The sequence below is a fragment of the Festucalex cinctus genome, chromosome 21, assembly GCF_051991245.1.
Source record: "Festucalex cinctus isolate MCC-2025b chromosome 21, RoL_Fcin_1.0, whole genome shotgun sequence".
NCBI classification, from domain to species: domain Eukaryota; kingdom Metazoa; phylum Chordata; class Actinopteri; order Syngnathiformes; family Syngnathidae; genus Festucalex; species Festucalex cinctus.
This window is the reverse complement of record NC_135431.1, coordinates 2,662,456-2,684,213: the sequence shown is the minus strand read 5'-3', so window position 1 is coordinate 2,684,213 and position 21,758 is coordinate 2,662,456. Positions and strand designations below refer to the sequence as shown.

Below are 21,758 nucleotides of genomic sequence, written 5' to 3'. Positions count from 1 at the left end.
ATATACAGTAATTTAAACTGTTTAACAACCTAGCACGTGTTCTGCATCGTCAAGATTAAAATGTCGTGCTTTAAAAAGCCTTTGCTGCCCTCTTGTGGTCAATTACTGCACTGCACTTGGGGGAAAAAAGCTACGACACATTTAAATTTTGAAAGACACAGCCACAGTCATAACAAAGCAAGTAATGAAAAATGTTTAGCTTTGCCCATATTGGTAAGCACCAAACACAATGCGATGTTAATATTAAATTAAAATGTCTCTCTGAGATCCAATCCCACCACGCAGTCACAGCTGCTTCTTCTTCTTCGCCTGCGTTTCTTTTTCTACCTGTGTCCCCCTCCTTGAATACATCCCAAATGTATTAGTCTATCAATGAGGCCTATTGACTTTATGCACATAGTAATATGGCGCTTTTAAAAAAAACAAACAAAAAAATAGTCAATTTGTTTGCTTCCGTTCAACAGGCAGATTTGCCACATCCAACATGGTTGACATGTTGACGTCTCGCAGCAAGTCGGTGCTGTTATGGCCGTGACGTTCTTTCTCGCGAGACTGGGTCGCGCTCCTTGATACCTGCACCCCCCCCTCTCTCCGTCCTCCTCCCTCCATCTTGATTGGCCGCGTTCAAAGTCCAACGTTTGGCGGAGGAAGCAGAGGAAGGGGGGGGGGGGGACGCACAGCCGCCACTAATTCCAGCCGCTGCTGTGAGGCACCACCAATCCCGCTAAAGAGGCTTAGCAGCCCGGTGGCAGGAGCGCACTCAGCGTCGCCAACTGAAGTAAGGACTCTTGTTTATGACTGGAACGTTCGAGCGAAACCGACCTTGGCACCTCATTTGTCGTTCGGTTGGCTCGCTTGTTGCTCTCCGCGTTTCAGTTCAGTTCAGTTCGGTTCGGTTCGGCGTGATGTCCAGCTGGGGCTCGCTGACGCCGCTCGGACGTTAATTGCTTGATGAGCGTTAGCGACGGAACGTGTGCGTGATTTATTTGCTTCCTCTTTTTTTTCGTTTACTTTTTTTTTTTTTTTTTTTCTCGTGCTAGCGATGTGTTTTAACACCATTACGCAGTTGAGGCTCGGTTGAGCGCGCCGTCCCGCCACCCCGCTTCGAAGTTAACCCTCCAGACGCACCGCCGAGCCATGGCCAAGAACCAGTCCCAAGTGGCGGGCGGCGAGCCGGGCCAGCTGAGCGACGACGAGCTCCTCCGCGGCGGCAAGGAGGAGCTGCTGCGCCTGCTGCGCCGCGTCGACGGCGAGAAGATGAACCTGATGATCGAGCACGGCAACCTGATGAAGGACATCAACCGGCGGCTCCAGCTGCACCTCCACGAGATCCGCAGCCTGAAGGAGGTCAACCAGAAGCTCCAGGACGACAACCAGGAGCTCCGCGAGCTCTGCTGCTTCCTGGACGACGACCGGCAGAAGGGCAAGAAGCTGTCGCGGGAGTGGCAGCGCTTCGGCCGCTACACGGCCAGCGCCATGTGGAAGGAGGTGGGTGCCTACATGCTGAAGCTCAAGGAGCTGGAGGCCAACCAGGAGACGGTCCTGCGGGAGAACGGCGAGCTCAAGGAGATCATCCTCATGCTGGACGAGGAGCGCAACGGGGCGGGCTCCAGGAGCTCCATAGACAGCCAGTCCAGCCTGAGCAACCTCAACGGGGGCGCCGGCACCGTTCGGGACGTCGGGGACGGGAGCAGCACCTCCAGCGCCGGGAGCGCGGGCAGTCCGGACCACCACCACCACCACAGCCACAACCACAACCACGTCAACAAGCCCGCCCCGGAGGCCGCCAAGTTGGGCCAACCCATGCGGAGGTCCATGGACGACCTGTCGCTGCCGCACCATCACAGGAGCATCCCCAATGGACTCAATGGTGAGTGCACATGTTCACAACCGTCATTTTTTTTTTTTTTTTTTTTTTCCAAGCTCAAAATTGTAGTTTTCAAATTGGGATTTCTGGGGGTCGACAAACTTGTCATCCATCCTTTTTCGATGTCGCTTGGTGGACTGAAGCTGTTGCTTTCGTGGTTCGCGTGTCATTAAAATAAAACAAACACGTAAACAAAAACAAACAAGCACCACCGTGTTAACGTGCACGTGACTTTAATAAACTCAACTGGGGGTCTCCCTTGGGGGTATGTAAGCTAGCTTTGTCCACAAAATCATTTGTAATAACTTTTTATGTTGCAGGATTTTTAATAAGTGCATACGAGGACCGCCGCGGCAATAAAACAAAACGTGAGAAACCAATAACAACATGTAAGCTTTGGGACGATTAAGTTCTGATTTGATTATGTCATAAATCTGTGTGAGTATTTATTTTTCTTTTTTTTTTCCCTAGAACAAAACGTTTATTATAACTTATTTTATAAGATTTAAAATGAGTATTTTCATGATGAGTTGATTAATTAAAAAAAAAAAAAAAAAGGAATTTCCATTCCTTTTTCAAAAACGCGCCAATATTTCAAATATGCATATTTTAATGTATAAAATCTCATTTAAAACAATTACCAAAAAAATTATGAACGAAGACCAATTTCTGACGCAAATTACTTTATTATCTGGTGTATCTGTTTGACGTCAAATAGGTCAATAATTATCGGTCACCGATATTATCGTGCATCCCTAGTTCATAGCATGAAATATGATCATAACGTCTACGGAAAGTCTGCTAGCTTAAATGCTAACGTAGAAATCAGGAGATGCCACGATAGCTCGAAACTTTTATACAAACTGCTACTTGAACACAACACATAATTAATACTCACAGACCTTCTCTGCCTCTTCTCACTTCATCTCTCCTCATCTCATCTGACTGCGCTACCTGATGGCAGAACGTGGTACTACACCGATGATGAATTCAGACTTGTATGTTATACTTGAAACTCCATCCATCCATTTTCTAAACCGCTTGCTCCTCACAAGGGTCGCGGAGGGTGCTGGAGCCTATCCCAGCTGGCTACCAGCCAATCGCAGTACTTGAAACTCATCAAAAGAAAACTAAAAGAAAAAAAAAAAGTCGCTTAGCGTTCGTGTGATGATGGCGACAGCATATGTTGATCAAAAATTGTTTTTAAGGATTATGGGGGGCAGTTGGCCGGGGGGGGGTCCTTGGATTAACCCCACCACCAAATCTTGATTGGGCAGATTAAATCGGACGCACTCACGCAGCATCCTTAAGTGGCTTCAAAGTAGCTTGGATTATTTCTTGTAACAAGAATGATCTGCTGCTTGATTAATAAGTGTAAATTAAATCATCACAATTAAAATGGCGACATTTTTGCTCAGTAGAATTGCATCAATATTATGTTTAATATGCTAAAATTGGTATTTTATAATAAGGATAAGGGGCTATATGGGGAGATGTTTTACAACTTCCAAAAAAATGATTAAACAAAAAAATGTGCGTGTGTGCTGGTCTGCTCAGTTTGCACATTTTTCCTGGCAGCCAAACGGGGCAGCAGCAGCAGCAGCCATCCATCCCCGTTTTGAAGCGGCTCGGGATGAAAGCGCCATCACGGGATGGTCGGAATGGCACGAAAACGCAAACGAGCTGGAACGCGCCTTCATCCCTTCTTGGCTTCGCTTTTGTTTATTTATTTTTTTCCTCACAACGTCCTCCCTTTCCAACCTCACATTTTATTATTATTATTATTTTTTTAAAGCAGCAGATTCCCGTCGGATCACTCGGATGGCATGCAAAATCCGTTCCTGGAATTGTGGGTGAAGGTAGCAACAAAATGGGGGGGGGGTTTAAAAAAAACAAAAAAAAGGCGTGCACGAGGGAGACCTTAATCCCCGTGTATGCACTCACACGTATTTTTAACGCTGTTTAGCTGTCTTTACGTAACATCGGTATTATAGCCCCCCCCCCGCTAAGTCGCTGTATTGCTCACACTGCCGTATATTGCGTATTGATTTAGTACTGCAAATGTGAGCATCAAATGATTGGCTTGCATTCACAAGCTATGTTAGATTTTAAGACAAAAAAACTACAAAGGTCAATTAAACGGCATAGAATTACTATTTATTTATTTTTTTTCATGGGATCCAGTTTTAAATTTTAGAAAACTTTATTTACAGTGGAAATCTTTCGGGATCTATTCACTTGTGTTTTCATTTTCAATTTTTTTAAATTTAGCTTAACACATGCTAATGACCCTGGAAACTCTGCAATTTGTTATATATATATTTTTTTTAAATAAATCTGTCAATATAGTTATTATTATTATTATTATTATTATTATTTATTTATTTATTTTTATTAATAAAAATAATAATACATGATTTTTATTTATGGATATATTTGAATTTGTACTTTATATAAAAAAAAAAAAATAGGAACTCCCTACACTATTTAAAAAAAAACCCAATTCTGTCAATTTTACAGAACTTTATTTACAGTAGAAGTCTTTGGGGATCTTTTTACTTGCTTTTTAATTTGTATTTTATAATAAATTACAATAATAAATACATAAATAAAAATAAATACATAATAGTAAAATATTTTTATAATTTTTATTTTTTTTATTTTATTTTATTTTTAATTATTATCAATAATTTTTATTATTAATAATAATAACAACCCTGTAAGCTCACTGCACCTTTTATTATTTTTTAAACAAATGTGTTAATATAGTGAAAAGGAGCTTTTTTTTTTTTTTCTATTTTACTGCAAATGAATATCGGCTTGAAATATCGGTTATCGGCCTCTTTGACTACTAATAATCTGTATCGTTATCGGCCTTGAAAAAACCGTATCGGTCTATCATTAGTCGCAACGTAGCGTAAATCCGCTAGCTTATTGCTAACGCATGAGGGGAAACATCATAGGCAGGCTAACCAATAGCATCCATGTGGTTATACAGTCTTTATATCGTCAGCGAACTCGACTATTACATCGTTTGCCGAAGTTGAGCGAAACTCTTCTTCATTTGTCTAACATGACATTATTATACTGCCACCCTGTGGCCAAGTTGCATACAAACAACGTACTGTGATGTAGCAGGGGAGCGCTGTATGTACTTTAATTACTTTAGTTTGCTCGAGGAGTGTGAGAAAGGCATTCCAGCCTCATTCTAGCTCGGTGGGTTTTTGGGGGGGGGGTCATGGGAGGGGCGGGTGTTGGCTGGGAAACTTTAAAGGGGGTCTGGCTTGGCTCAAAAGAGGCTGGTTTCAGGGAGGTGGTGGTGGAGGGGGGGCCTGCTGTCCACGTAATTGAATTTCTGTCGTGACCCCTCCCCAACCCATTCTTTTCTGCGTCCAACTTGTGTGTTTTTATTGCACGGGGTGTGTGCGTGTGTGCTGTTCAGGCATCTGTTGTGAGGGGAAGACGAAACGAGAGCAGAAGTTTGTACTTTTATAACGAAATCAATAAATGACTTCAGTATCAAATGTTTTTGTCAGACAAATCGGTCAGTCTTTTGAGTTCTTAATTCATCCTGATTGCTTGTTTGGAGTCTGGACAGAAGAATTGGTTATTGATCAATGTAATGTTTTTGGTTTTTTTTGGATGTTTTTAGCTTGTTTCAAGTGGTTCCTTGTCGTCATCCATCATTTCTGTGCTTGTTTCTGACTGATGTTTGACTTGCTTCCTAACCTGAGACGTGCTTTTATGTGGAGTCCGTCTGAGTCAGCCAATCATTTTCTCAACGGGTACTTGAGGAAAAAAATAGAACCTGTATTGCATTGGTTTATAACTTAAAAAAAAAATATATATATATATATATATTATTAGTATTTGGTTCCAACTTCCTAACGTCGTTCTTGATGTTTGACGGGTTCTTGATTTAGTTCTCGACGACAAATTTAACTTTAAACTCACTTGCTCCCAAAAACGTATAAAAACGTCCTATTTTAAATAGTGCTACGGCGCCAAAAACGTATTTATACGTTTTTTTTTATTTTTTTTATTTTTTTATCTAGAGCATACAGAAGGCTTTGATGCAGCCTCTGAACTAAAGAGAACAGTTCAAGCAATGGTAGTTATTACAAGAATGCTCAGCAGGTGGCAGCAGAGTATAAGAGATCAACCAGGGCCGTGTTGCAAAAATCTTTTTTTTTCCCCCAGTGTTTTCAACAAGAATGTAATGATGAAACTTAGCTACATTCTAATGCTAATTGCAAAACGATAACAAATAGAAATACACTTTTTTTTTTTCTGATGAAAGAAGAGACACTAATCTTTCTTTTGGTGGGTTCCATGTTTTTATAGCAATAGAACACAATATTCTGTGGGCTTTGCAGTAAAACAGCAGGTAGCGAAGTGGTTTGCTTCAGTGAAAATGGCTGGAAGTGAATGAGTTAATGTTGTTCTTGATGTCATCATTCTTGGTGTGTTTTTCCAATCGGTTCTTAATGTCTTTACTTGGTTTGTCGCATTCAAAACACCCAAGACGGTCGTTGTTCTTAGTGTTCCGTCTTTGTGGAGTCACCGAGTCACGCGCTCTTTCGATTCAAACGAGTCCTAATCAACCGACTGGGGAATCGCACGTTTTAGGCAAGCGGGCTTCCTGAGCAGCCAGCCGGGGGATGTGCGAGTTGCCTCCCACCCTTGAGAGAATTCTCTGCCTCCCCGATTTCCACTTTGCTTCTCTTCGCTCGCCCTCGGGGAGAGACGTGACCTAAAAGCTCTCAATGAAACCGTAGAAGCAGCTCTCCCAGTCGGCCACCAACGAGGCCGCCTTTTGGTGGCGCTGATCCAAATTAGTGTTTCTGGGTCGTCCTGGTTGGGGAGACTTCTGAGCATTTGGCTGGAGTTTGTTCCTGTTTGCTGCGAGTTCACCGTAAAAAAAGTGAACAACAGTGGACAAGAGACCTGAGACCTGTTCTTGTTTCAGTCCATCTTTTCACAGGGACGTCACACGTACAGGTGGCAGCAGATTGAGCTTTTCCATTGGTAAACAAACCCTTCCGTGTTTTTCCAACCAAGACAAAGTGATTGAGAAAGCAAGATAATCGTCTTGAATGATGATTTTTAGCGACGTAATTTGAACATGTCAAGTGCCAGTCAAAAATAGATTGTGTTAGGTAAATTGCTGGGAAAATAGATGGAACGCAAGCCGTGAAATAGTTCGCTGGAGAGCTGATGCTAGCTAGCTAATCGTTCTGTTTTGCTAAATTACTAGAAACCTGGGAAATCCAAACATAAAGTTTCAGTCATGTCATCGTTTTCAGTCTGGGACAGTAGGGTAGTCGCGCGTGTTCGGCTAGCCAGAAATATCCTGGCGCCGGTTGTTTACCGACATTACGAAAAGTTCTACCGGAAACCGAAGGAGTGACGACACAATGGCTTTGGTTTCCTCGCCACTGCGCTTTCAAGTCATTGTGAGTCTAAATGTCGTCAAGCCGGAATAGGATGTTTGTGTTGCTCGCATCCTGCGGTCTCGCTTGTTAACCTGGCGTCGACCAAGTGAAACTGGACGGCCTGATCGGGTTTCACTTGAGGACGTTCTGGCTTGCGTCCTGCCGTCGGCCCACCATGAGGCCCGGCTGGCTTGATAACGCAGATCACAACAAGAGTCCACACGCACCCTCCCGCACACAAAAGAGTCCTGAGGGGGGAAAACTCTCAGCTGTGTACTGTCAATGAAAAGCTGGCCCGTCAGGATGTCCCACATTCCTGTACCAACAAAAGAGGAAGCTCTGTCATCCTGGCGGCGCGACAGACTGCACCGAAACTGGAAAGTGGAAAATGACCAGGTGCAAATAGTGGTCAGTGTTGGTGTTAAATCGTCACGGTTCTGCTCGAAAGAAGGGTAAAAAAAAGTTTAGAAATGATCTTAGGACATTTCTGAAAGAGCACAAAAACTGCAAAACTCCAAAAACACAAGAATTTGTGAATTGTTAACCGCGAATCCAAGCGAGGTTACTGTATCCCCGATCTTTCCCTCCCAGTCTGCATTCATCTGTCTGGATTCCCGTCAACCTGCCGTCTGATCCGCCTCATTTCCAAAAAAAACCCCCAAAAAAACCCTCGTCAGCCGGCAGAATGCGGTGAGAGATTTGGCTCCTCTGCTTGATGTTATTCCAAGACTTCTATCGGGAAAAATGTGCTTCTTCAAGTCCCGCACGCTTCATCTGGCGTGTCGGGATACGTCAAAAGTTTCCCGCTCTGCTTCAAATCAATTCCTGTGGCCTTGTTGCGGGTGGCTGGAGTGACTGGGGCCTGTTCGGTCGCCAGGGCAACAGCAATGGAGGTGGGTGGGGGGGGGGGGCTCGGTTGGCCTCGGAATCACTGAAGCGGGAGTAAGGGGTCGGACGGGGAAGTTGGCCGGGTGGGGGTAGGGTCGACCCGCACGGAATGATGCCAGGCTCAGTTAGGTCAGCTCCTTGTTTTGATGAAAGCTCTAAAAACAAACATGGGAGAAGGGGGTGGGGGGAGGGCGGAGGCCGCTGTCATTCCCACCAGTCGCTTGATGCAGAACTGTTCTCATTAGTTGGTGAATGTAAATAAGACCTTGTCACTTCTTTTATGTAGAAACTAGATCGCTCTTTGACGTGTTCTAAGTTTAGAATTTCCTGGAACACACTTTTCACCCAAAGTCAGTTGGGATAGACTCCTGTTGCCAAGCCGTATACGAAATGCCACGGAAGAGGCGGGACTGTTTTTGCACATCAGTTTGGTTCCGGTTCGGTTTGCGACGTGTGGGCTGCGTCAAAACTACTTGTGCTTCCGACTTTGTGCCCCTCGGTTGCGCGTTTGCAACCCGGACCGGAAGCAAACTGATGTGCAAAATCACGTCCCGCCTCTTCCGTGGGGCATATACCCCATTTCTTGACCGAGCAGTTGAGTCCTGACCGCCTTGTCGTTTGTCCTTGACTGCTTTCGTCAAACGCATATTGATTTATGAGGTGCGTTTCTAAAAAATCTTATTAAGATGCAAACCTGACATGTGAGATAAGGTCGGGAAGGCTAAGCAGCTGCTGTGACATCAACACCAAAGAGAGTGGGGGAAAAAAAAAACACCTGGGGTACGATATCAGCACTTCAGTTCTGTCTACGCAACACATCCTGTGACCTTGGACGGTGCCAAGCTGCCAAAAAGTCAGCAACTCGGCGACGCAACGATTCCTCATCAGCAAGCCGCGAGTCATTAGACATTCGTCTGGATTTTCTGCCTGTCAGCTCTCGGTCGTCTTTGCGGCTTCGGAGTCAGCAGATGGCTTCAGCTTGCTTACCTGTCCGCTACATAAGTGGTCCCAAAGCCTTTTTTTGCCGAGTACTAAATGGCCCGCAGAGCAGTACCCAGTGCACTAGTTGGAAAATTGTGTCTGTGTTGATCAGATTATAGCAGTTTCACAATGAGTGTCTCCACTTTATGTAAGCGGCGGCGAGCACTCGTGATGGATGCGATTCGTTTCTAGGCTGGTCTGAAGCATCTGGATCGAATTGTTACGAGAAAGGTTTCTGGAACGGTTTCAGGTAACCTCGCCGCGCTCCTCCCGAGGCTAATTTCCTCCTTCGGGCCAAGTGCCAAAGACTGGACTGAGTTAGCCGGAGAAACAATGTTTCTGTTTTGCTTTGGGTGTGCCAGTGAGAGAGCGAGAGAGAGAAAGAGACACTTTAGAAACAATCGCTGAGGGTGATCATCCTCAAAGTTTGGACTCTAGAACCCAAATACAATAAACTCAAGAATATTCTGGCATTTTTTTTTGTGGGTTACCTGCCTTCAATAAACGGAACTTTTAGCAAGATAACTGAAACCTGTCCCAGCTGACTGGCCAAATTTCCGGCTTTCGATTTATAACAGAATCCAAACGATAGTCTAGGGGTTGTACAGACTAATTTGACCTTTAGACTTAACGCATCCGATTACTGTATCTGTTCCCAAGATTTTATTCCTTAGGTGAGGAGCATAAAACACCAATTGCTGCTTGCTTGTTGGCTAACTGCCCTCATTAAACACTTATCAGGATTTCTGCTGCCTTTTCCTAAGAACTGTCCACTTTTCTCCGGAAAGAATTTGCTTTCAGCGTTGCACACTTGTTGAATGCGATTGTGGGATACGAGTGGAGGTATTTTCCCATGCAGTGGGGGTCTTGGGGTTTTACCAGTGACCTCCCCATCTCCTACCCCCACCATGCCCTACATTAAGGCAAGCAATGGACCATCTGCCGCCGGGCCTATTGTCCCGACTGTTTCCACTCTTCCTCTTGTTTCGAGGTCTCCGTGGCGTGCCTAAATTGGGCTAATCTCGGTATTTGAGTTGAACCAAAGTAAGAGGACTTTTTGTACCGGGTCACCCCATGAGAGAGCTTGAAATAAATGTAACCAAGAAGAGTCGTATGTTTCTTTCAGAAGTCTCTCAATTCCAAAAGTAAGCATCCAAGAGAAAACTCCTCTTGACAACAGATTTGAGAGATGAAAATCAGGTGAATCACCAGGGAGGGTCAGGAAGAGTTTAGCTTTTAAAAATTTCTGACAGTCGTCGTTCCTGTAGGGCGGTTCAGGGCAGGCTACAATCCGTGCAATGATGAAATTCCATCCCCAAACGTATTAAGACCTCGCCACTTAACCGAGCCCCCAGATTACGCGGGGGAGGGACGGAGTCGATCAGCGTTGTTATTTATTTGGACTCCGACATCGCTGTGACAATCGTAAAGCGCCTTATTTGAAGCGCAGATAAAGACGGGTTTGGCTAAATCGATTGCTGGCAAAGGAATGCCGCGCAAATGGCCTTTTATCTTCCCATCTGCTAGCATGTGTTTCCGTATTCACGCTACCGGGCCGACCACCAGGCATGACCGCGCGATTATCTGGAGATGTTCCCGGGTCTTCCTCCGATCCTCTTTGAAGAGTTGGCTGCGGGTTCGACAGATGTTCAGATCATGTCTGATTACTCTCAGGCCGCTTTAAGCCAGAGTCCCGTTTGCCGGAAAGTGGGCCGAAAATTGAGAGTGAGGTCGGTTGGTGGCGACCCATCAAAATATAATTAGGACCATTTGCAGGGATCCTCGGGTTACGCGATGTTAAGTCGTAACGATAAATATTTGGATGAAAAACCGTTTCAATTCCATGTGTGTTCGTGTTATTCAGTTAGGTGGAGTTGGTTTTGATCGATTTGGCCTTTCGTAAGCAAAAAACTCATTTGGATTTTGCCCGTTTGAGTCCTTATGTTTGAGTGTTGGAAGTATCTTAGATCAGACCTACCCCAGATGTTAGCTTGATGCGCTAGTGACTGACTAGATAGCGGCCATATGCTTGCCATTAGTGACCCAAAAATAGAGTGGTATAAAGTATGTGTGTATACATGAATATTTTATGTAACACTGTATGTTGTAGTCGTTCTGTTTCTATGGGTGGTGACTTAAACCTGAATTTGTTCGCAAGTCACTAAGCTACACTTGCGTAGTCCTAATGACGGTAAATATTTGAATGAGAAACACGTCTGGCTGCAATTGTAAAACATTTACATGAAAAGTAATACGTACACTGGAACTTTGATTTATGAATGATGTAGGTTAGGAATGTAAAAGAAAAAGTACCTTCAGTTCATGCAATATTTTTGGTTCCTGAACAGTACTTGGCTGAGTTGTGCTTTTTCTCGTGCTGCGTAAACATCATTGGATCCACATTGCAAGTATCTGTTTATTTGCTTTAAATTAGCTCTCAGTATGGCTCCAAAAAAAGCGAAAGAGAGAGCGCTATTAGGGAGCCTTAATGTATTTCTGTTTGTCACATTCTAAACATGAGAATGGTGTCTATGAGTTTGGCGTTATTGTGATATTAAGAATGAACTGTATTTTCACTTCTTCCAGTTTTGTAGCACATTGCGTTCTGTACATCACCTTGAAATCAGCAAGTTCAGGTTTAGTCTCTGACAGAATCGGAACTCTGGTGAACCGTGGACCCTGTGAATACAGTTATCAAATTTCACACAGCGCCCTGCGTCCATGAATGATTTAACGGAGAATATCTCAAAGCGGTGCGATTTGACTCGCTCGTGAACTCGGCACGCCAACGCTCGGCGCGATCCGAATCTCAGCCGGTTCCTTTGATGATCCCTCCGCGATGTATGCGACGCCTTAGCCATGTTTTAATATGGATCTGAAATTAATTAACGGAGCCAAACGGAGTTCGTGCGGCGTGCCGACTATCTTCCTATACGATCCTCGTCGTCTTTGCTTGGCTCGCCGACGACCGGGAATTCAAGTGTGGATGTGGTAGCTGTTCAACGTGGCAGTGTTTTTTTTTTGTTTTTGTGGGAGGGCTTTAACCTTTAAAAGGATTTCAAGAGTGCAATTGGTATCTCTCCCAAGAGCGCACACACTTAAACCCCTTAAGGAGACATAACGCCGTTAAAGGGCACATTGATAAAAGTGCCCTTGTCGGGGGTGCCGGTCTCCTCGGAGAGTTGATAGGAAGATGCAAGGGCGCTACAAAGCAAGGAGCATCCCCCCCCCCCCCCCCACCCCGAACCCCTTCATTTTTGCTTGTTGCTAGGATACCGTGCCCGTCTATTCAGTATTATGGGGTGCACTTCATTGGCCCCTCTCTTCCCAGGCGATACTGTGAAGAGTCTGTTGGGCAACATATTAAACCGGGAGTGTCCAAAAACTGGCCCGTGAGCCATTTGCTGCAAAATATACTAGATTAACATTTGAGGGAACACTATTTTTAAAACACTACGAGTAATGCATTTGCTTTATACGTATGTATGCGGTGAACTGCAGCCTCTTATGAATTTTTGTTGAAGTGTACTAAAGAATTTAGTCAGGCCATAGCTTTATCTAATAAGAAAAAAAAAGTGCTTTTTCCACCATCTTGTGACATTTACAGGCAATTGCACACCTTTTCGCAGGGGAACGCCAAACCTTTTCTGGACATGAAAAGATGCAAAGAAGCATATTTTGAACTGAAAGCGCAACAAAAGTTCTTTATAATGCTTCAGTTTAACTCTTTGACTGCCAAACATTCTAAAAAAAAACAAAAAAACCCCAACAGTGCCACCCGATTTCGAGGCAAACAAAATATTGTGCGCTACGACTACATAAACATAAAAAAAAAAGTGTTTCTACTTTATTCCGTTCTTTAGTAATCACGATTTAAAAATAGGTAATTTGAGTGAAAAGATAATTTTTTTGCACAACAATGACTTAGATATTTTTTTGTTGTTGTTTATTGACGCTCTGTGAATTCGGTTTAATGTGACAAAGTCTTTGATCATTCACGTCATCCTTGAAAACGTTCAATTTCATCATATCACTTTTGCTTCATTGTAATTTCATATACCGTGAGCCAATTGAAAAAAAAAAAAAGATACAATGCTGCCATCTGCTGGCCATAGTTAGTGGGTGGTTTTGATTCCACAACCCATTGAGCAGGCAGTGCTGCACAAGATGTTGCACTGCCCATTGAGAGAGAAAAAAAAAACTTAGTAAATGTCAATTAACATCGGCAGCATTCATTAGGATTTTAGCATACATCATTAAACGTTTTTGTCGGTCAAAGACTTAAAGATTGTCAACTTACGACTGATTGATGTTATTTTGGTTCTGATTTTTTTTTTCCTTGGCTTCTGTTCAGTGTAGGGTGGACAAATTGCTCAAATTCTGAAAAACTACAATATGTAATCGCACATTGCAAAGGTTTTTGTACGTTTTAATAAATTTAAAATAGAAGGATGTCATCCTTTGTGATTTTTGTGTCCTTCACGGAGGAAAAAGTTTGTTGACTTTTTGTGCTAACCCGATTTCCGAAGGAGCCACATGCTAACGCTTAGCAGCTCTCCCAGGGCCGCACAGATGACAAACGTTTCGATGTGGACGTAATCGCCAGCCGGCTGGAAAGTTCTGGAGCTGCATCACAAAAAAAAAAAACCTCGCCAAGTTCAGTGACAGTCGAGGCACGGACAACTCCCCCTTCCCTCCCCTTTCCTCAACCCCTTGGTTATATTCAACACAGATGTGGCAAATAATGGAAAAGCTGACTGCGGCGGCTTTTTTTTTTTTTTTTATGCCAAGCTCGCATCAGCGTTCTATCGTGCACCAGTGTAGAAGAAATTCATACAGAATGAGGTAGAAGCAGTCGTAGAATCGTTGTGGTTTTGGTTCGGGTGGCGGCTGGGACGGATTAATTGCATTTCAATTCATTTCAATGGGGAAAATTGGTTTGATATTTGTGTAAATGGCGTTAGACGCTTGGTCAAGGGACAAATTAAATTCACAAGTCCATATCTGTTGTAGTTCTCCTCCATAGAGTTTGATTTTATCCTGGTTTTATCTTTGGACTTTCTTTGTCCTACATTCACAGCTTTTATAAACACACAAAGCGAGTTTGGAAATAGCGGCGCACCTGCAGAATGCTAAAAAATGCAAACTACAGAGGTTTCTTTTTCTTTTTTCCCTCTCTCTCTGCTTTAGCGAGAAGTAAATATTTCAATAGATACATCCGTTTCATCTCCGGCCTTTACTGCTCTTTTACATCATTGCCTGTGCGAGCGCGAATGCATTTTTTAGAAGCCAGTCGGGCTCACGCACGTCGGTACCAGCGATCGTCACGTCAGCCCAAAAATAGAAAGCGAATGACTTCACGCGGACCGACAGTTGTCGAGTCGTGCAGTGATTGCATGCGCTGATTGCGCAATAGGACAAACACATCGCACACTCCCTCACATTCCAACCCGAATCTCACTTTTCTTTTTTTTTTCTTTCCTGATCCGAGGCCCGGTGTTTTCCAGTCGCCGTTCTGACTTATTTACAGCGCCTTGTCGAGTTATAAGCCGCCAGTCCCTCGCCAAGTCATTATCGCAAGGCCTCGCTCGTTTGCGGCGTTCTGCTCGGGACCTTTTAAATTATCCCGGAAGCGAGCTGACAGGCAATCTTGAGGAAAGCGAGCGCGACACATTGTCGTTATATGGCGTTGTAAAAAAAGAAAAAAAAAAAAAAAAGTGTTGTTAAGCAAGTCACGCGTTTGCTCCGCGAACGTCGGCCGACCGCCTCGTGTAGCAAACGTGACATGACTCATATATTAAGATAACAAACTAAGCGAGAACAAATGTCAGATTGTCCCGGACTGTAATTGCAGTTAGTGGACTTCATGCAACCCAGATGAGAAGCACGTTTACTTTCTTTTTAAATAATTTGCTCCAAATAATGTGAAAATATGTTGTTTTTTTTTTTTATGTTTTGTGTCCCAAAGACGTATTTATACGTTTTTTTTTTTTTTTTTTTTATGCTAAAGCATACAGAAGGCTTTGATGCAGCCTCTCAACTGCAAAGAACGGTTGCAGAAATGGTAGTTATTACACAAACGGCCAGCAGGTGGCAGCAGAGCAAAGGAGATCAACCAGGGCCATGTAGAAAAAAAAGCTCAATTACTTACAATTTTAAATAGATTTGTGAAAACTGATGAAACTTAGCTCTCTTCTAATGCTAATTGCTGCAAAACGGTAACAGATAGAAACATACTTTCTTTTCCTGATGAAAGAAGAGACTTTCATCTTTCTTTTGATAGGTTCCATGCTTTTATAGCAATTGGACACAATATTCTGTGGGCCTTGCAAAAATCTGTCAAAATTCAGTAAAACAGCCGGGAGCGAACGGGACTGCTTCTGTGAAAATGGCGGCGAGTCAATGAGTTAAGCACATTGCTATTATTCCCATCATGATTTGGAAATATGAGTCTTGCAAAATTCAGGACCTGCACCTTTTTTTTAAAATCTGGATCTTGGTCGCAGTCCACTGATTGACCGTTGATTCAAAACCTGCAATACCACGCAAACTCCGCCCTGAATCTCAGCCAGTAGGAAGCTAGGCGAGCTAGCATATGTTCCCCCGCGCTAATCTGCAGCTTTTATAGTAAGATGATTAGAGGATTGATAACCCTGCATTAAAAAAAAAAAAAAAAAAAAGATTGTCTGGAGCCAGTAACGGTCCATTTAACCTCCTTTAAACGCTTTGTTGATTCTAAAACAAGCATGAATTCAAGTAAAGTTCCATAGGAGTAATTTTGGGGAATCACAGGTTCCGCTTGGTACGGCCTACCGAGTCCGAGCGGGACCACCTGCTGGTCCTCGGTGTGCTCGCAAGCTAATGTGAGCTGACGCAGCGTCTCGCCAAAGACATCTGGCAGACAACGGAGGGCGCCGAGCGTCTGAAGCCCACCAAGCTGTCCACAACGCCAGTTGATTTCACATCTTAAGGCCCCGTTGAGGAATATTTTTAGAATCGATTATCGCCAATAGTCCAGGTTTCCAGCCAAATGTTTCGAAATGTTGAAGCGAAACGTGTGAAAATGAGCAAAAACGGACGTGCAACTTGTGCTCGTTTACATCTGTTCTCCTTTTGCGAATATGCGCCACGAGATGTCGTTGTCGTGAGGGGTAATTAGAATTAATAATCACCCACGGAACGTTGGGACGATGGCGAGTTCCGGGTGGGAATGTTGGTTTTGACGGACTAAACGGAAGTAGTTCGTCTTGTTGGCAGTGAAGTGTCGCTACGTTGAGAGCTGATGTCAATAAAGTGATCTAAAAGTGCACTGTTTTTTCTTTCATTAATTCTAAAAAAGAATCGTGTTTCTTCGTCTCCACAAGCATATCTTACTTTATCATCTGCCATTGGACTCATGAATATTAACTCATTCACTCCCAGCCATTTTCACAGAAGCAATTCCGTTCGCTCCCGGCTGTTTTACTGGATTTTGACTGATTTTGCAAGGCCCACAGAATATTGTGTTTTATGGCTATAAAAGCATGGAACCTACCAAAAGAAAGATTAAAGTCTCTTCTTTCATCAGGGAAAAAAAGTATGTTTCTATCTGTTTCCGTTTTGCAGCAATTAGTATTAGAAGAGAGCTAAGTTTCATCAGTTTTCACAAATCTATTTTAAAATTGAGCTTTTTTTCTACATGGCCCTGGTTGATCTCCTTTGCTCTGCTGCCACCTGCTGGCCGTTTGTGTAATAACTACCATTTCTGCAACCGTTCTTTGCAGTTGAAAGGCTGCATCAAAGCCTTCTGTATGCTCGAGCATAAAAAAAACAAAAAAAAACGTATAAATACGTCTTTGGGACACTCAGAACATTAAAAAAACGTATTTATATGTCATTGGGGGTAAATGAGTTAATCAAGCGTGGTGACGTGTATTGTGCGGTTCCCCATTAAACTAATGGATCAAACAACTTCAATCAATTTTGCTATTTTGCTCCTTTTTATCAAGTTGTGCAAACAGTCGTGATTTGAAAGCGCTAACGGTTAGACGTGCGCATTTTGAATGTAGAGAAAGTCAAAAGTACGGATGTGTTGGGTTTCATGTCAAACAAATGTTTGCGTACGCTGCGGTTTAAGATCCAGCCGCAGCATGTCACTCTCATCTATAATTTTCACGTCGTCATATTTTATAGTCTGGGGTTTTAACGTTGACATTTCACTCATGTTGGCGCAAGCTGCAGTTTGCTAGCCAAATTGTCGAGGCGTACTTCCCCCATGAGGAGCGCGCACGCAGACCCAAGTGCCGTCGTAACCGCCCCGCCGCGTAAGCCGTAAACCGAACGGTCCCGAAAGCCAGACTTGACGACCGCGGGATGGGCGTATCGCCGAGGTCTGCTGTAATGAAATTAGCGCTTGATGAGTTTCCATTAGGGTTTATGAGGTGTGTTGGCGTGTGCGAGACGGCGTCCCCTCCCGCTGAAGCCTTCCATCGCATTGATCCATGGTGGGCTAACCATCTGGCTATAAACCTTTTAGACCCACTCGCTAATGGAATTTGCCCCCCCTCACCTCCCTTTCGTGATGTGTGTGGGTAAGGGTACCAGCTACGCTAATAAAACTAATGGCTCCATGTCTGACGCGGGGCTTAGGCCTAATTAAAGGGGAGAGAGTTAAGATTAGATCGTAGCGTCAGATCGTTATATGCTCTGTATGTGTTGCTGTCGTAGTAGTTATTTATTATTACCTTTGCATTTAGCATCGATGCTCATTTCTGTTAGCCTCATCGCGTTATGTTAGCGTGGAGCTAAGGGACTAGGCAAAATGGCACTAAATTCTTAGGAGGAGATTCTTGGACCCAAAATGTTGACTGTGCAAACTAGTAGATGTGTAATATTGATTGTTGTTGATGTTGATTTCCATTTGTGCATTTCTAGCACCATCTGGTGGCGAATTTTTTAGTGGTTTAATTTTCACAAGGCATGTTTTGGCCCTTCTATGTTTAAAATCGACACTAATATGCGTGTGAAGCGCGTCAATATGTGGAGGCGCTCAATATGTGCGCGCATTAGTAAGTGCCTCAATATTAAGTCTTATTAGATAATTTAGGTTGTTTATATAATTTGCTGTAATGTACAAAAGCACATTATTATTATTATTATTTTATTTTATTTTTTTAAAGTGCGAGCTCATTTTATTTACAATATTATGACCATTTTTTTGTCTCGTTAGCCTCCCCACAATATCGTGATAATTATTGTATCGTGATTTTAGGATATCGTTACATCCCTAAATATTATTGACCGTGATAAATACATCTTGATGGATTCGAAAGTACCCAATATGAGCGCTGCAGCCGTATTATCGTTGAAAATCCCGTCCGTGTGTAATAAAGTCTCTCCCCATCCTGTCATCAGATCAAAGTCGATGCCCTAAATTTGCTTAAAATGTCTGCAAATGTCATCATGGCCTCCAGGCTGCTTGATGAAGCCTGTTTTGTTTCTTTGCTGAAGATTATGATATGTCATTTTCCGCTCTGGGTTTTTTTTTTTTTTGGCTAGAAGCAGTTGAAAGCAGACACTTTCAAACAAGACAATCTAACATTGTGTATATATAAACACCAAAATGGGAAATCATATTTTTTTTTTTTTTTTTTTTATTTTATTTTTTTTTTTGAAGAGCTCAGAATTGTTCATTCGGTAGTCTTGTCATCATTGCTCTTTTCTTTTTTTTTTTTTTTTTTTTTGGGAAATCATATTTGTGCAGACTCACAAGCTTAATGCCAAGATATGAGGCAAAACGACGGAAATTAGCATGGCCCTATTTGAACACATACTGTGCGAACAAAACGTACGTTACTCATGCACATTGTTCCTTTCTGATCTGTAGGAACAAAAGTTTGCCTGCTGTTACTTTAGTGCAATCAGTGAAATATTCCCTCCGATATGATGTGATGCCTACTCGGCGTCTATTTGAAAGGGAAACCATTCGACAAGATCAGACAACGTCGGGAATGCTCGGCAGCTCCGATCAAAGTGTGGGAAGAAAAAAACAAAACAAAAACGAAAACAAGACGTGGGGATGCGGCTCTCGTGCGTCTCGGCTCGGCAGGCAGCGCCGTGACGGCGTTAAAGCGGCAGCGGCAGCCGAGTTGGCCTGTCAGGTCACGTACGTTTCCCCCCTCCGGAAAGTCGTCGGCGGCGTTTATGTAACTTGACTTTTCCTCTCTTTGATGTTTCATGCGCGTACGCATTTGATATTTTCTAAGCGTATGCAGTGAGTGAAGTCTTGTTTATTCCAGAAAAGTCCAGTGAGATGAATAGTCAATTATGAGAAATATTTGTTTTTTTGTAATCCCTCCCACACACTTTCAACACATTTCAGATTTGACATCTATTAACTCATTTGCTCCCAATAACGTGTAAATACGTTTTTTTTGTTTTGTGTCCCAAAGACGTATTTATACGTTTTTTTGTTTTTGTTTTATGCTACAGCATACAGAAGGCTTTGATGCAGCCTCTCAACTGCAAAGAACGGTTGCAGAAATGGTAGTTATTACACAAACGGCCAGCAGGTGGCAGCAGAGCAAAGGAGATCAACCAGGGCCATCGAGAAAAAAAGCTCAATTACTTCCAATTTTAAATAATTTGTGAAAACTGATGAAACTTAGCTCTCTTCTAATGGTAATTGCTGCAAAACGGAAACGGATAGAAACATACTTTTTTTTCCTGATGAAAGAAGAGACTTTAATCTTTCTTTTGATAGGTTCCATGCTTTTATAGCAGTTGAACACAATATTCTGTGGGCCTTGCAAAATCAGTCAAAATCCAGTAAAACAGCCGGGCGCGAACGGGACTGCTTCTGTGAAAATGGCGGCGAGTGAATGAGTTAAACACGACACAAAAAGGAGCGAAAACACTCAGTTCGGGGCTCGCGAGGAGAGAAGAGAGGAACTGATGACACAATTCACTCCTGCACTCTCTGAAGATTCCTCTCCTCACCCCCCAACGCCCTTTCCACGCCCCTAGTTACATGGGTGTTCCAACCCTAAAAATGCAAATGCAAGACATAGTTGGAACACTATGTGTGTTGTACATGTGAGTGGAAGATTGCTGAGTTCGTGTGGTCAAGTTTGCAATCATTTCTTAACAGAAAACAGGCGACCTCAGCAGACTGGCTCTAACCATTCTGCTGCGTTAGATGTTGTGGTTCTTCAGCTTCTTCGCGCCATGATGTGTTAGCATAATGCTATGCTGGCTGTGTTAGCATGCTAAAGTGACCGTCTTCCCGGCGTGGCGGGTCAACGGAAGGCCACGGAAACGCGCCAACATCCGTCCAATTTGAGTTTGAGAGTCCCGAACAGCCGTTGCGCAACTCCTCTCGCTCTCCGGCCGCCAATTAGAGCGCTAATAGCCCCGCCGACGTGCCGTTCCATCCGTCTAATCGGTGGCGGAGCTCCGCGTGACACAAGGGAGTTGTTGTTGTTCCATCGGGTCTCGTCACTGGAGACCTTTTGTCCTTTCTGACGGGGAAATGATTTGTCCGCCGGGAAATGTAATCAAACGGACTAATTGACAAACAATTTTCACTTCAGAAATAGTCACTGTAGACAAAACGTTTTGTTCAGTTGTTTTGATGGCGCCAATGTACTACTTTTCTACTAGATAGGGCTTTGGTGCCATCTTGTGGCGTTTCACAAAAAAAAAAGCACAAAAGCAGCAAATAGCTTGGGGAGGATACGTTCCACAGAACAAAATGTGTTTGAACCGCCAATTTGTGAGGTCTTAATGTATTATTTTTGATTTGATATGACTAGAAAGAGAATCGTGTCACGGGGTAATTGTCCCAGAGCAGATCATAAAAAGGCTTTTGAGTGCTTGTACTCGGCCGGCAATGTTTTCGCCACCTTCGCCGCGCGCTCTTTGACTCCGCTTACACAAGCGCGACCTCTGCCAGATCAGCAGCGCCGCTCTCTTTCAAAAGCAAACCTGCCCGCTATGCAGATTTATGCAAATGAAGGGGGGGGGCACTGGCACCATGGCAACGCGTGCTGGAATGAGGCTGCTGGAAGTTCCAGCTTTTGTTTACATTTGCTTGCTGGCTGAAAAGAGGAAACTTCATTGAAAATAAATCTTGCAATCACTTTGCTGAAGGAAATGAATCGATTTTACTCAATTGGTCTAAAAAAAATATATATAGTTTATGAATAGTAAATAGTTTTGGGAACAAAGTTTGTGACATTTTTCTGGCGGGTACTTGATATTAAAAGTTCCTGCGATTTTACTAGCTCGACTGACTTGGCCTTGGACTCGTCAGATTGCATCTCGTCAACTTTTTTTTTTTTTTTTTCTCCCGGTCGACGCGCGTCTTCGTACTTAGAGAAGATCAAGTGTTGTGGCCTTCCTCAGACAAACAAAACAATAGCGGCCCCCGAGCAATCCGCCGCTAATCTGTTCTGTTGTATCTTGCTCTGTAAATAGCCAGCACACACACACACACACCCACACATGCACATATACAAGGGAAGTAATTAAGATTGCGGTGCAAATATAATCCCCACGGCTTTGATGTCACGGGATTAAATCCAAACGGCGTCCATATTGCTGCTGTT

The 21,758-nt window shown here is 43.4% G+C and overlaps 1 protein-coding gene across 2 annotated transcripts in view; it reads left to right on the top strand.

Moving 5' to 3' along the window:
* The first annotated feature begins 585 nt into the window (after window positions 1-585).
* The window catches only part of LOC144010083 (coiled-coil domain-containing protein 85C-B-like), a 184,455-nt gene continuing 163,282 nt past the window's right edge, over window positions 586-21,758 (top strand). Inside the window, exons 1-2 of one of the 2 annotated variants that reach the window (XM_077510185.1) lie at window positions 586-778; window positions 1,041-1,870. In XM_077510185.1, the coding sequence (XP_077366311.1) occupies window positions 1,138-1,870 (733 nt within the window). In that variant the 5' untranslated portion in view covers window positions 586-778; window positions 1,041-1,137. Of the gene's footprint in view, window positions 1,871-21,758 lie in introns of both variants that reach the window. The other variant, XM_077510186.1, reaches the window with a different exon arrangement.